The sequence below is a fragment of the Rhamphochromis longiceps genome, linkage group LG22 (assembly GCF_057381845.1).
Source record: "Rhamphochromis longiceps isolate RC_006_pf linkage group LG22, R_longiceps_female_GT1.1, whole genome shotgun sequence".
Taxonomy (NCBI): Eukaryota; Metazoa; Chordata; class Actinopteri; order Cichliformes; family Cichlidae; genus Rhamphochromis; species Rhamphochromis longiceps.
In genome coordinates, this window is record NC_140577.1 from 30128822 (window position 1) to 30143163 (window position 14342).

The 14342-nt window shown below is 48.0% G+C and overlaps 1 protein-coding gene across 3 annotated transcripts; it reads right to left on the minus strand.

Moving 5' to 3' along the window:
- Window positions 1-8874: 8874 nt before the first annotated feature.
- On the minus strand, window positions 8875-14022 carry LOC146644300 (uncharacterized). Of its 3 annotated transcripts, none has more exons than XR_014909403.1 (3): window positions 13490-14022; window positions 9130-9620; window positions 8875-9049 (listed from the first exon to the last, which is right to left on the minus strand). XR_014909403.1 is itself a non-coding variant. In XM_085396863.1 (3 exons), the coding sequence occupies exons 1-3, from the start codon at window positions 13661-13663 to the stop codon at window positions 9033-9035; spliced, it is 423 nt and encodes a 140-aa protein (XP_085252989.1). In that variant the 5' UTR covers window positions 13664-14022; the 3' UTR covers window positions 8875-9032. The 3 variants fall into 3 exon arrangements, 2 of the variants coding, with proteins under 2 accessions (XP_085252989.1, XP_085252990.1); XM_085396863.1 differs by having other exon boundaries at window positions 9389-9620; XM_085396864.1 differs by lacking the exon at window positions 13490-14022 and adding an exon at window positions 9783-9966 and having other exon boundaries at window positions 9389-9620.
- Between the last annotated feature and the right edge of the window lie 320 nt (window positions 14023-14342).

A 14342-nucleotide genomic window follows, 5' to 3' on the forward strand; every position in this document is an offset into this window, starting at 1 on the left:
ATCAGCTACAGCTGCCTGTGTTGAGAAAACTGTTCCAACACTTCCTCAACTCGAATGTCAGGTGGAATAATTGCCAAAAAAATAACCCACAGTTAGAAGGGGTCAATTAAAATTAAGTTTTCTTTTTTTGTCAGTTTGTCAGCTCAAAAACAAAACAAAGTTGGCCTTTTTATTTATTTTCTCTTTTTTTAATATTTTATCACAGATTATATAAATAATAAATCAGGGAAAAAATAGCAATTAAAAAATATATAAGAATGTAAAAAGCAATTTTAAAAACAAAACCAAACCAAACTTGGTTAAACCAGCATAAATAAATGTCACTGATACACAGTACTTTAATACAGCTGGCAAACTGCAATGACTCAGTCATGCCAGCCTCAAGGTGTAAAGACGCCTGTGAGTCAAGCAGCAGCGTGTTAGCCCAGAGATGGAGAGAAGCCAGGAAGCAGCAGAAGTGTCGGCACCAGGGTGGAAGAACTGGACGGCAACTATCTGACAGAAGGCGGCATTTGGATCACATTGCTGTTTAATGAAAGAAATAAACTATGAAAGAGAGATGTGCATTTTTACCCAGAACAGCTGCACTTCGGTAACATGTTCGCAACACACAGGTTGTAAGATGCACCAGAGGAAGCAAGGACATTAAACCTAAACATTGGGCCACTTCAACAGGCTTTACAGCAAATTCAAAGATGAACAGGATCTGAACTACATCATAAATCAGTATATATAATCACGACTACAAACACTACATAGTGTAGTTCACAAAGCTCAGGTAATTTTATTAAGATAGATGCTTGAGCGTGGTTGTTGAAGAAATTGCCAAGTGTGCTTTTATATTACTTTAACTTTACCTAATTAAATAAAGTCTTCCACACATTGACCATTTCCTGTGCTTTGATTGGTGACAAAACTGCAGCTGTATGTGAGTTTGCAGGTCTGTTGTTCAAAGGCTGCCTCACCTTGTGTAAGTTAAGAGACTCCATTCTTCAAGTTCAGGAGTGTTGTTGATAGTTTCCTAACTAATGTTGCCCGTTTATGTTTTTCATACTTTGGTGAGTTAAGACAGTGATAAAATGGCAAAAAGACAAACTGCTATCAGTCTGTAATTTATGATTGAACTGGGTAAAGATGGCAATTCCTTGTTATTTTTAATAACATGGTGACTGATGGAACTGAAAACGTCCATTACCTTCGTGCACTCAGATTTAAACTAGAACCTTGTAGATTTAAAACAGAAATAACTCAACAAATAGTTCAATTCTAAATTACTTAAATAGTGCCAAATCCCAGCAACAGTCACCTCAATGTGCTTTATACTGTAAGTTAAAGGAGAAACCCCAACAATCAGATCAGACCCTAATGAGCAAACACTTGGCGTCAGTGGGACGGAAAACCTCCCTTTTAACAGGAAGACACCGTCAGCAGAACTGTGCTCAGGGAGGAACAGCGATCTGTTGGAGGTTAGGGGAGGGACTCGGGACAAAAGACACACTATGGAATACAGCCAAAACAAAGGGTGACATAGCTGCTGCCGGACAGTAACTTAACCAGAATACAACCATCTGGCAATCACTTGAGTGCCTATCCCAAATAATTAATTGCAACATGTTGGTAATCTGTCTGCATTAATAAATTAGAAAGCAAAGGTTTGGCAGCTTATCTGAGAGTGCAGTCAGTCCAACTTGGACTGTGATTGTTTGGAGACAACTTGCCTCCCACCCGGCAATCTTCTTGCAACCAGTCTCCTACAACAAAAGTGCAATCACTGAACAACCACCGATTTCTTTTCCCTTTCATTGCAAAGAGGTTGCCAACCTGCCTTTACTCTAGTGTTACTGAGCCATTACTGTTGAAGCTGAGAGTGGAAGAAAGGCAGTGAGACAAAAAGACCTGTGTCCTTCAACTGTCCTTTTTGACGTGAGGGGGTAACGCAAGCACATTTACTAACCCAAGCAAAATACAGTCATCAAATTGTTTTGACCCCAACAAGAAAGAAAAGCAAACCCTGTCTGTATATGTGACCTGTGAAAATGAGTGTAGAAAATGCAGCCAAAAAGGAAGTGAAGTGAATTTCCTCGACATTATACACAAGCAAAATGTGCATGTGGACATCTGTGATCTCCTTGCAGCTGTCTGTGTCACACACAGCCCCGTGGATACTGCCCGCCTTTATAGTCAACTGGCGCTCTGTGATCACATGTGGGAGAACAAGATGGATGGAATAAGCAAGAGACAGGAGGCAAGACCGTCCTGTCTTATTCAGGGTGGGTGGATGTGTTAAAATGCTCTGAGTGTGTGTTAGAGGTGGAGATACTGTGGGCAGATATGTTGGACAGCTGGATTGAATCTTCTGGTCCTGACGGATTCACACCATCAGAGGAACATCGCACGCTGATGCCTGTGAAGACAGTGACAATCAGCCTCCTCCAGATACACATCAGCTGCTGTTTCCTCAGCAAAGGCAATAATCTAGGTGACTGGTGGTGCTTGGAGTGAGATGGGATGAACCCCTGAGGGTCATTGATGTTTCAGGGGAATTGAAGATGTGTACAAGTGGTTTCTATAAGTCTGTGTCCTCACGTTCATGTTAAATGGGTAGAAAAAGGCTCAGATGATGGGCCTCAAAAGTATACAACGGAGGGTAGTTGACAGGCACCTTAGGGCGCTTTACATTGTAACATAAAGACCCCACGATAATACAGGGTGGGCCATTTATATGGATACACCATAATAAAATGGGAATGGTTGGTGATATTAAAGTCCTGTTTGTGGCACATTAGTATATGTGAGGGGGCAAACTCCTCAAGATGGGTGGTGACCATGGTGGCCATTTAGAAGTCGGCCATCTTGGATACAACTTTTGTTTTTTCAATAGGAAGAGGGCCATGTGACACATCAAACTTATTGGTAATGTCACAAGAAAAACAATGGTGTGCTTGGTTTCAATATAACTTTATTCTTTCATGAGTTATTTACAAGTTTCTGAACACTTATAAAATGTGTTCAATGTGCTGCCCATTGTGTTGGATTGTCAATGCAACCCTACTTCTCCCTCTCTTCACACACTGATAGCAACACCGCAGGAGAAATGCCAGCACAGGCATCCAGTATCCGTAGTTTCAGGTGCTGCACATCTCGTATCTTCACACCATAGACAATTGCCTTCAGATGATCCCAAAGATAAAAGTCTAAGGGGGTCAGATCGGGAGACCTTGGGGGCCATTCAACTGGCCCATGACGACCAATCCACTTTCCAGGAAACTGTTCATCTAGGAATGCTCGGACCTGGAACCCATAATGTGGTGGTGCACCATCTTGCTGGAAAAACTCAGGGAACGTGCCAGCTTCAGTGCATAAAGAGGGAAACACATCATCATGTAGCAATTTCAGACCAATAGCGGTGGTTTTGTTTGTTAACTTCACCATTCACATAAAAGTTTGCCTCATCACTGAACAAAATCTGCGTGAACTGAGGGTCCTGTTCCAATTTTTGTTTTGCCCATTCTGCAAATTCTGTGCGCCGATCTGGGTCATCCTCGTTGAGATGCTGCAGTAGCTGGAGTTTGTAAGGGTGCCATTTGTGAGTAGGTAATATCTGCCGAAGGGATGTTCGACTAATGCCACTCTCCAGTGACATGCGCCGAGTGCTAGTGTGGGCTCTTGCTGAATGAAGCTAGGACAGCCACTGATGTTTCTTCATTACTGACAGTTTTCTTGCGTGCACATCTTGGCAAATCCAACACTGAACCAGTTTCACAAAACTTAGCAAGCAGTTTGCTAACTGTAGCATGGGAGATGGGTGGTCTGGTAGGGTGTCTTACATTGAAATCTGCTGCAATGACCCGGTTACTGCGTTCACCAGATATCAACACAATTTCGATCCGCTCGTCACGTGTTAACCTCTTCGACATGTCAATGGCTGTGAACAAAGAGAAACTTGTAAATAACTCATGAAAGAATAAAGTTACGTTGAAACCAAGCACACCATTGTTTTTCTTGTGACATTACCAATAAGTTTGATGTGTCACATGGCCCTCTTCCTATTGAAAAAAAAGGTGTATCCAAGATGGCCGACTTCTAAATGACCACCATGGTCACCACCCATCTGGAGGAGTTTGCCCCCTCACATATACTAATGTGCCACAAACAGGACTTTAATATCACCAACCATTCCCATGTTATTACGGTGTATCCATATAAATGGCCCACCCTGTACAGAGAAAACCACAACAGTCAAGCAACCCGTGGGCAAGCACTTGGCAACAGTGGGAAGGAAAACATACCTTTTAACAGGAAGTAGCCTGCAGCAGAACCAGGCTCAGGCAGGGGCAGCTATTTGCTGGGGTGGGAGGAGGGAGATGGGACAAAAGACTTTGCACTGCAGAGTAAGAGGTTAATAACTAATGATTAAATGCAAAGTGGTCTATAAACACATGAACATTCATGGTGGTAGCCACACTGTTCCAGGTGCTAGAAAAATAGTTGATATACCAGCGATGCTTCCTTTGACCTTGCATGCACCTTTTCTGTTGATAAGTCAGCCATTCACCCTCAACTTGTAAACATTTGCACTCAGATTGGATCAAATTGTGACAGAATTGAGATGCGTGCATTCTTAAAGCAGATGTGAACGCAAAGACCCATAAAGTGGACATAACGCATCAAGACACAGCTGCATGTAAGAACCAGATATAAGAGGAATCTTTGTGACCAGCTTTGAGTCTTTCCTCTACAGTAGCTCGTCTGTTGGATCAGACCACACGGGCCAGACTTTGCTGCTCATGTGCGTCAGTGAGCCTTAGGTGCCCATGACCCTGTCACTGGTTCACCAATGTTTCTTCCTTGGACCGCTTTTAATAGATGCTGACCAGTGCAGACTGGGAACACCCCATAAGAGCTGCAGTTTTGGAGACAGTGTGATCGTCTAGCTATCATAATTTGGCCCTCAAATCCTTATGCTCGCCCAGTTTTCCAACTTCAAGGACGAAATGTTCACTTGCCCCCTAACATATCCCACCCACTAACATGTGCCATGATAAAGAGATAATCAATGTTATTATCTTCACCTGTCAGTGCTTATTATGTTATGCCGGATGGGTCTATATAAGGTATACAACCATGATGGGCCACCTGTTGTGAAGCCTTGAGCTGAGCATTTTCACCATTGTTGTCCTGCTGTTTTCAATCTGGACATGATGACCAAGGGTGTGGAACTGACCGAGAAACTAAGGACAGTTAGCCTTCATACACACCCTGTGTCCTCATCTGTCTGAACACTAATTGTGATCATCATTTATTAAATAAAGATCATTTTGGAGCCAGTTACAGTTGCAAACAGCGTCTGTAATCATAAGCTGATCAGGAAAGTGAGCCAAGTCAGTTTTCCTGGAGACTACGTAACTGGACATGTTTCTGAAACCTGCAAGTCGCTGACTTTGATTTTCTGACCTGGAAGCTCAGTTCATCCAAGTTCTATCTCATCACCTCACAATGCTTTCATTTTTCTTTTTCAAAGAACCCATCTTAGGTGCATCTGCAGCTTCACCACTCAAACGTACTTTCATATTAAAATAGACTCACTTTTATGTAGGTCTCTCAAAGGCTTTATTAAGTAGAACGCAGAACTTTCAAGACTAAATGTTGGTGTTTGCATAGGGATTTTGTCCCCCTTCTCTCCTGCTCCGTGTAGTCTGCACAGCGCCCAGTCGTCATCGTGGATGGCAGTGCTCAGCGGGGGCTGGAGGAGACAAACTAGGCCAGCTATATAAAGTGGATGAATCTTACTTTTGAAATGGTTGCCATGGAATACTTACAAGATGATGCAGTGAAGGATGGGATACTCAAGAGCAAGGCTGCATGTCTGTTTGTGTGAGCGTGAGTGTGCATGTGTGTGAGAAAGAGCCTGGAAGAACATCTTGGGTTGTTTACTAATGAAAGCCAAAGAGAACAGCCTCGGTGTGTATGCATATATCATTTTTTTTCTGTAGGAACACAGAGAGAGAATGAAGAGCGCCTTTCCTTCTCTACAGGGGAAGCTATCCTCAGAAAATGCCATACCTGTCGTGTTTCCTAAAGAACATTTATCAAACTGCGACATTACATCTAAAGAGCAGCATGGCCGTCTTTTAGTGTAGTTTACAATCTGAAGGCTTGCGACAGCCAGACCTTTCACTAATCCCATTGATATTCAAACCCGCGTGTGTTTTGTGCAAGCTTGCGCGGCGTGTTCACATGTTGAATTCTTACATTTCCCGAGTGGCAGGCAGAGATCAATAAGACTCGAGCTTTACTGAAGTCAGCTTTCTCTTTAATGTACAGACAGCTCAGGTACGGAGTGGAGGGGAAACAGCGAGTGCTCAAACCATTACAGCTTGTCATGTCCTCATGCTGCTTTGTCACGTCTGATTTCAATCAAAAATAATGAAGTTACTCGGCTTTGTCTCAGCGCAGTAGCAGAGCCGATTGTGCAGATGCATCCGTGCCTGAAGCTCGCTGTGAAGTAAGTTCAAGTGAAGTTAGAAGAGGGTATTTAGAACTCTAAGTCACTGCTTATTACGAGACCTGTTCATGTTTTTCCCTGTTTGGAGCTGTCAAAAGTGTACCAGTAATGCTTCAGCCTCCATTTAGCCATTTCAGTCACTTCCTTGAGCAGAAAAATGAAAACTAAACTTGTTTGAAACGGCAGCGAGTCAGGAGCTTTGATGAACTAAACCCGGCTCCGTGGCTATTTTGCAATCAATGCTAAATGAGCGCAGCAGTTAACAGAAATTACATGTTATTACCCAAATTGTCAAGAGTAGGTCAAGGGATCCAATAAAGTGTGCAATTTTTCCTGCACCTTTTTAACACATTCATGAACCCAACCTGTAAATTTAGCTGTGCTATCATGGTTGCAGCTTCCGATGGCAAGCGAGTGCACTGGGCCCAGGCAAGGTTCATTTTCCAGCTTGTTCGATGAGCGTGATCACTGCGTTCTGTGGCCGAGTGTGGTTAAACTGGTGGGCTTCATTTGGACTTAGGCACAGCACACACAAGTAGTGCGATCGCTAACAGCGTCTAGGCACAGAACTCTAACACTTCCTCAGTGGAAAATGCGGTGTTAAGTAATTAACAAATCTGTAATGCATGTGAGAATTCAGTGTCACTGTTTCTAAAAGTTGCTCCAAATAAGCGACAAAATGCAAAAAACGCAAACCTCATTGTACTCGCCAAAAATGCCCGTGTGAATGAGAGAGTGCACGAGAGAGGACTTGAGATGCCGAGACACAGCGAACCAGAGTCAGGCGTGCATTGTTCAGGGCCTGTGGAGGGCACGGTGCGAGTCAGCCATGTTACTGTGAGTTCACCGTTTAAGAACTACGTTTTTTTTACGTCTTGTAGTCACAAGCCTAGAAATTACTACTACTCTCCAGCATATAGTACTCAGATTACAAAGACTGGCTGACCATCTGTTCAGATAGCAGTAGGGAAAACCAACACAATTGTAAAATGTAACACTACTTTTCTTTTAAAATAGCAGTGTCAAGGGAATTTTTGGCAAAATAAGCAAAACAGTTGAAAAACTGAACGTTATCCATTTTTGCTCAGTAATCCTGTGATGGATAGTCAGTTTGCAAATATTGGCCATCCTATTTACAAAGGCAGACGGATTGCTACCAGGTTGTAAATCAATCTGAACTGTTGCAACATGTTGCTTTGCAACAGGGGGTTGCCTCGGCTGGTTGCCAACTAGTTTCATTCTGCTTATTGTCCTATATGAATGCAGCAAGCCTGTGCCTATATCGTTTTGCTGTCATTTTTGCATTTTGAACTAGTTGCTGCAGGATGGAAACTACATCCTTAGTTGTGGGTAAATTTTTGGAGTTCTGTTTCAAATATGAGGTTCTGGTGAAACCTTATATTTGAAGGTTTCACAGGACCTTCACGGTAAGTAGTTACCGTGAATTTCTCCATGTGCAGACCCCAGCAGATTAGCAATTTTGGCTGATTTAAGACAGTTAATCATCAGAATGCTACTAATTTCGGTCATGCAGTGATATCCAACCACTGTTTTCCCTGGTGTGATTGCAGCTTCAAGCAACTCAGGGTTAAATGTTTCTACTTAGTTACAAGCAGTTCCTAAAATGTTGTAAAGCTCTTGTGCCTAAGAGTCCCTCATGCTGGAGTGTGTTCTAACATTTGCAGGGAGAGCTTTTCATGCATTTCTATTTATTCCTCTCATGGCAGTCCTTCAAGGAATAATCTTTAGCAAGTAGTCAAGGAAGAAGGCAAGAGCCACACTACAGCAAGTACAGCTCATACTGTATGTTGGAATAATGGAGAGCCAAACGTCATGGCTGACATATTTTCCAAGCCAACTTTATTTAAAAGGCACTTTTAAAAAAGTAACCACTAAACCAAGTGTCAAATATCAGGAAAAAATAGAATAAAATAAATAGAATTAGAGCAGCACGGTGGTTAGAAGGACCATTCTATGTAAAGTTTGTATGTTCTCCCCGTGTTTGCATGGGTGGCTTCCTCCCACAGTCCAAAGACATGGAATTAGGGGGATTAACTGGTGATTCAAAATTTCCCATAGGTGTGAACGTGAGTGTGAATGGTTGTCTGTCTCATGTGTTAGCTCCGCCACACACTGGCACACTGTCCAGAGTGTGCCCCGCCTCTTGTCCCATTGTAACTGGCTCCAACTCCCCCACACACACATTTAAAGCTTATTTAATTAAAGCAGCTTATTCTTAAATCATGGGACTTCCAGGAAAAGCATTTCATCAACTATCAAGGCCATTTATATTTAATACTGTCAGGCTCAGGAGGGACTCGGAGGCAGACCGTCACTTAAGTTCGTGATTTATTTACACACACACACACACACACACACACACACACCAGGTGCGAATATATACAGGTGAGGGGGCACAGGAAGAGGGTCTCCGGGAAGCACAGGCACGGGAAGAAGAGGGCTATGTACAAAATCCACTGAAGCTCAGGTAGCTCGGACTCCGGCTTTAGCTCACCAACGGCGGTCCTCAGGCTGGCGAGAATCCTGGCACAGAGAGGAAAAGGCAGGTAAGTAGTGGCACGACAGAAACTCGAAAAACGGCTCAGATAGGTGATGACACTGACGAGTGTTACACAATAATCCAGCGAGGAAGCACTCTCAGCAGCCGCCTTAAGAAGTGAGTGAGATGATTGCTTGCAGGTGTCTGAGCCAGGGGCTGGAGCCGTCATGACTCCGCCCCGGTAGAGCGCAGTGCAGGGGAGAGAGAGAGATGCAGCACAACAAAAACACTTGTAGCCATACAGAGTCAGCCGAGAAGGCACAGGGTCATGACAGTACCCCCCCCCCCTCAACGGGAGCCCCTCGGCGACCCACCCGGCTTACCCGGATGCCGCCGGTGAAACTCGCGGAGCAGACCAGGAGCCAGAACCGCCGACCGGGACACCCAGGAACGTTCCTCTGGCCCGTAGCCCTCCCAGTCCACCAGGTACTGGACGCCCCGCCCCCGCGAGTCCATAATGCGGGTGATGTTAAACACTTCCTGCCCATCCACGAGCCGGGCGGGCGGAGGGGGCCCGGAAGGAGGGCACAACGGGCTGGAGAGCACGGGCTTGACCTGGGAGACATGGAAAACATTATGGATACGCATATTGCGAGGCAGCTTCAGACGGACGGATACCGGCTTGACCAGGGCCTCAATCTCGAACGGACCGATGAAAGCCGGGGAAAGTTTCTTTGACTCTGCACGAAGGGGAACAAAGCGTGAGGAGAGCCATACCTGTTGCCCAACTGTATAGGCAGGCGCAGGGATCCGGTGGCGGTCAGCGATCTCTTTATTGCGCTCCGCCGTCCGCAGCAGAGCGGCTCGGGTGGACCGCCAGGCCCGGCGGCACCTGCGGAAATGATGTTGTACCGATGGGACGGCATGCTCACCCTCCACGGCCGGGAACAGGGGTGGTTGGTAGCCCAATGAGGCTTCGAACGGCGACAGTCCAGTGGCTGAAGAGGTCAGGCAGTTGTGGGCGTACTCAATCCAGGGGAGCTGCTCGCTCCAAGTGGCCTGGTTGAGAGAGACGACACAGCGGAGTGCCGCTTCGAGCTCTTGGTTGGTACGCTCGGCCTGTCCATTGCTCTGAGGGTGGAAGCCCGAAGAGAGACTGACCGCGGCGCCGATCTGCATGCAGAACTCCTTCCAAACCCGAGAGGTAAATTGGGGTCCCCGGTCGGAAACGATGTCCATCGGAATGCCATGAAGCCGGAAGACGTGGGTGGTGAGCAGCTGGGCGGTCTCCAGGGCTGTAGGGAGCTTGGGGAGGGCGATGAAATGAGCAGACTTAGAAAAACGGTCAACAATAGTGAGGATGGTGGTGTTACCAGATGACGGTGGGAGCACCGTAACGAAGTCCAGCGCTATGTGAGACCATGGCCGTCCTGGCGTGGGGAGTGGTTGAAGAAGCCCGGCGGGTGGTCGGTTGGGACGTTTGTTCCGGGCACACGTGGTGCACGCCATAACGTACTCCCTGGCGTCTTTGTCCAAGGTGGGCCACCAGAAAAACCGCTGGAGGAAGGTGATGGTGCGGCGGGCTCCTGGATGACAGGTGAACCGGGCAGTGTGGCCCCAGTGGAGTACCTGAGGTCGGACAGCAGCAGGGACAAACAACCGACCAGGGGGGCCCGTCCCCGGGTCAGTATCCTGGGCCTCGCGCACGAGAGCTTCGATCTCCCATGTGACAGCTCCAATAACACAGGTAGCTGGAAGAATCGGTTCTGGATCGGAGTCTCCTTCCGTACTGGAAAACTGACGGGAGAGTGCATCGGGCTTCACGTTGCACGACCCTGGTCTGTAAGTGATGGTGAAATTGAATCTTGTGAAGAAGAGGGCCCACCTGGCTTGTCGTGAATTTAGGCGTTTGGCGGACCGGATGTACTCAAGGTTCTTATGGTCGGTCCACACGATGAACGGGTGTTCCGCGCCCTCAAGCCAGTGCCTCCACTCCTCCAGGGCCAGTTTGACCGCTAGCAGCTCCCGATCACCGATGCCGTAGTTCTGTTCTGCGGATGAGAGACGACGAGAAAATGCACAGGGATGGAGCGTACCTTCAAATCGTTGAGACAGAACTGCTCCCACTCCAGAGTCCGAAGCATCCACCTCCACCACGAACGGTTGCCTGAGGTTGGGCTGACGGAGGATGGGGGCGGTAGTGAACTTCTCCTTTAGTAGGGAAAAGGCCTCCTGAGCAGAGAGGTCCCACTGAAAAGGAACTTTGGGAGAGGTAAGCGCAGTGAGAGGTGAGGCGATCTTACTGTAGTCCTTTATGAAGCGTCGGTGGAAGTTGGCGAATCCTAGGAACTGTCGGAGTTGCTGGCGGTTCGGCGGTTGAGGCCAGTCCACCACGGCCCGGACCTTCTCGGGGTCAGGTTTGAGATCCCCCTGAGAGATGATATAGCCAAGGAAGGCCACCGTGTCAACGTGAAATTCACATTTCTCCGCTTTCACGAACAACCGGTTCTCCAGGAGGCGCTGCAGGACCTGCCTCACGTGACTCTCGTGCTCCGCCTGGGACTTAGAGAAAATGAGAATATCATCAAGGTACACAAAGGCACATCGATTAATAAAATCCCTCAGAACATCGTTAACAAGGGCCTGGAAGACCGCGGGCGCATTGGTTAAGCCAAAGGGCATGACGAGATACTCATAGTGTCCGATATGAGTGTTGAAAGCGGTCTTCCACTCATCTCCCTCCCGGATCCTCACCAGGTGGTAAGCGTTTCGCAGGTCCAGTTTGCTGAACACCGTGGCCCCCTGGAGTAGTTCGAAAGCAGAATTAAGGAGGGGAAGAGGGTACTTGTTCTTTACTGTGATCTTGTTGAGGCCGCGGTAATCAATACATGGCCGGAGCGTCTTGTCTTTCTTTGCAACAAAGAAGAAACCTGCCCCCACGGGGGAGGATGACGGGCGAATTAACCCAGCAGCCAGAGAGTCGTTGACGTATCTCTCCATGGTTTCCCTTTCGGGCTGTGTGAGGCTGTAGAGGCGGCCAGAGGGGAGAGGCGCCCCAGGGAGAAGATCAATGGCACAGTCATAGGGCCGGTGTGGTGGAAGCGAGCCCGCCTCATCCTTACTAAAAACTGCTGCGAGGTCATGATAGACGGAAGGAACCGAAGACAGCTCCAGTGACTTTGAAGGCTTCCCGGGGGGGGGGGGGGGAGAGGGAGCAGATGGCGTGGCGGCCCGAAGGCAGGTCATGTGGCAGCCCACACCCCACCCCATAACTTGCTCCTTCTTCCAGTCGATGTGTGGGTTGTGTTGTGAAAGCCATGGATAACCTAGTACATGCGGGGTTACTGGAGCCTTAAACACACAGAAACAAACGTTCTCAACGTGGTTACCGGAGAGAGTGAGTGTGACAGGTAGGGTGACGTGCGTTATGTCAGGCAACCGGTGACCAGACAGGGCGGACACGCGGAGAGGATGAGGCAGTGGTCGTGTGCCAATGCTGAGCTTGGAAACTAGCGACGCATCAATGAAATTCTGTTCTGCACCAGAGTCAATTAACACAGAGAGGGAATGGGACAACGACCGGAGGGTGAGTTTAGCAGGCAGCAAGAGACGGGGAAGAGGCTTGTTGCTGGACAGGTCGCCCACCAGTACCCTCTCAATTACTGGCGGGCGCCTCCTTTTGCCAGCGCCGGGCAGGCAGAGATGTAATGCCCCTTGCGACCGCAATACAGACACTCACCCGCGGAAAACCGGCGTTGTCGCTCCGCAGGGGTGAGTCGAGAACCTCCCAGCTGCATGGGTACCTCCTCCTCAGTTCCAAAAGCTCTAGCCTCCCGTGCGTCGGGTTGGGGCTTCCGAAAAGCCAGGGGCTCGCGAAACTGCTGTCTTCGTGAGCTCTGGCGCGCCCGCAGGCGATCATCCACCTGAATACACAGGGACATCAAAGCATTTAGAGAAGCAGGAAGCTCCCGCATCATTATCTCATCCTTGAGCTCTTCGCGGATATTATTTAACAGAGTGGTCTTCAGGGCCTCAGGTCCCCATTTGGTCTGTGCAGCTAGAGTCCAGAAATCAACAGAAAAGTCAGCCATGCTTCGCTTACCTTGCTTCAGATTAATCAAACGATAGCCAGCTGCCTCCGTACTAGAGCCTTTATCAAACACCGACTTGAAGCGCGACAGGAAGTCGTCATAAGACATTCCGGGGCAAGCCTGCAGCTGGGCCTGGGCCCAGGCCAGGGCTCGATCACATAGTAGCTGGGTGACGTAAGCGATCTTAACCCCGTCAGAAACAAACACATGGGGCAGTAATTGAAAGTGCATAGAACACTGCAACAAAAATCCCGCACATTTTCCCATCTCCCCAGAAAAAGCCTCAGGTGAAGGCAAAAGCTTATCCAGCGAAACCGCGGAGGCTACTGACGCTACCGCGCTAGCAGCCTGGGTAGCTGTGGCTGTTGTAGTGACGGCAGGAGCGTGCGTTACCTGGGGAGGGGCCGCGGGAGGCTGGTCCTCGGCCAGCGGAATCCGTTGGGCGAAGGCCTGCGTTAGAGACGCCACGTCTCCGCTGAGCTTCACCAGCATTTGTTCGTGTCGGTGCAGAAGCTCCTCCAGAGACATGGGGGCTGTCGCTGCCGAGGCTGGGCCTGCTGAGTCCATAGCGGTGGCTGGATTATTCTGTCAGGCTCAGGAGGGACTCGGAGGCAGACCGTCACTTAAGTTCGTGATTTATTTACACACACAGACACCAGGTGCGAATATATACGGGTCCCCTCACCCGTATATATTCGCACAGGAAGAGGGTCTCCGGGAAGCACAGGCACGGGAAGAAGAGGGCTATGTACAAAATCCACTGAAGCTCAGGTAGCTCGGACTCCGGCTTTAGCTCACCAACGGCGGTCCTCAGGCTGGCGAGAATCCTGGCACAGAGAGGAAAGGCAGGTAAGTAGTGGCACGACAGAAACTCGAAAAACGGCTCAGATAGGTGATGACACTGACGAGTGTTACACAATAATCCAGCGAGGAAGCACTCGCAGCAGCCGCCTTAAGAAGTGAGTGAGATGATTGCTTGCAGGTGTCCGAGCCAGGGGCTGGAGCCGTCACGACTCCGCCCCGGTAGAGCGCAGTGCAGGGGAGAGAGAGAGATGCAGCACAACAAAAGCACTTGTAGCCATACAGAGTCAGCCGAGAAGGCACAGGGTCATGACAAATACTGCTTTCATCACATGCTTATGTATCATAAGTATTTAAATGTAGTTAATGTACTTAAATATTAAAAAACAACAACATGTACAATCAGACAAGTGCTAGAGTAAGAGTTAATGGAACACCATCTGAA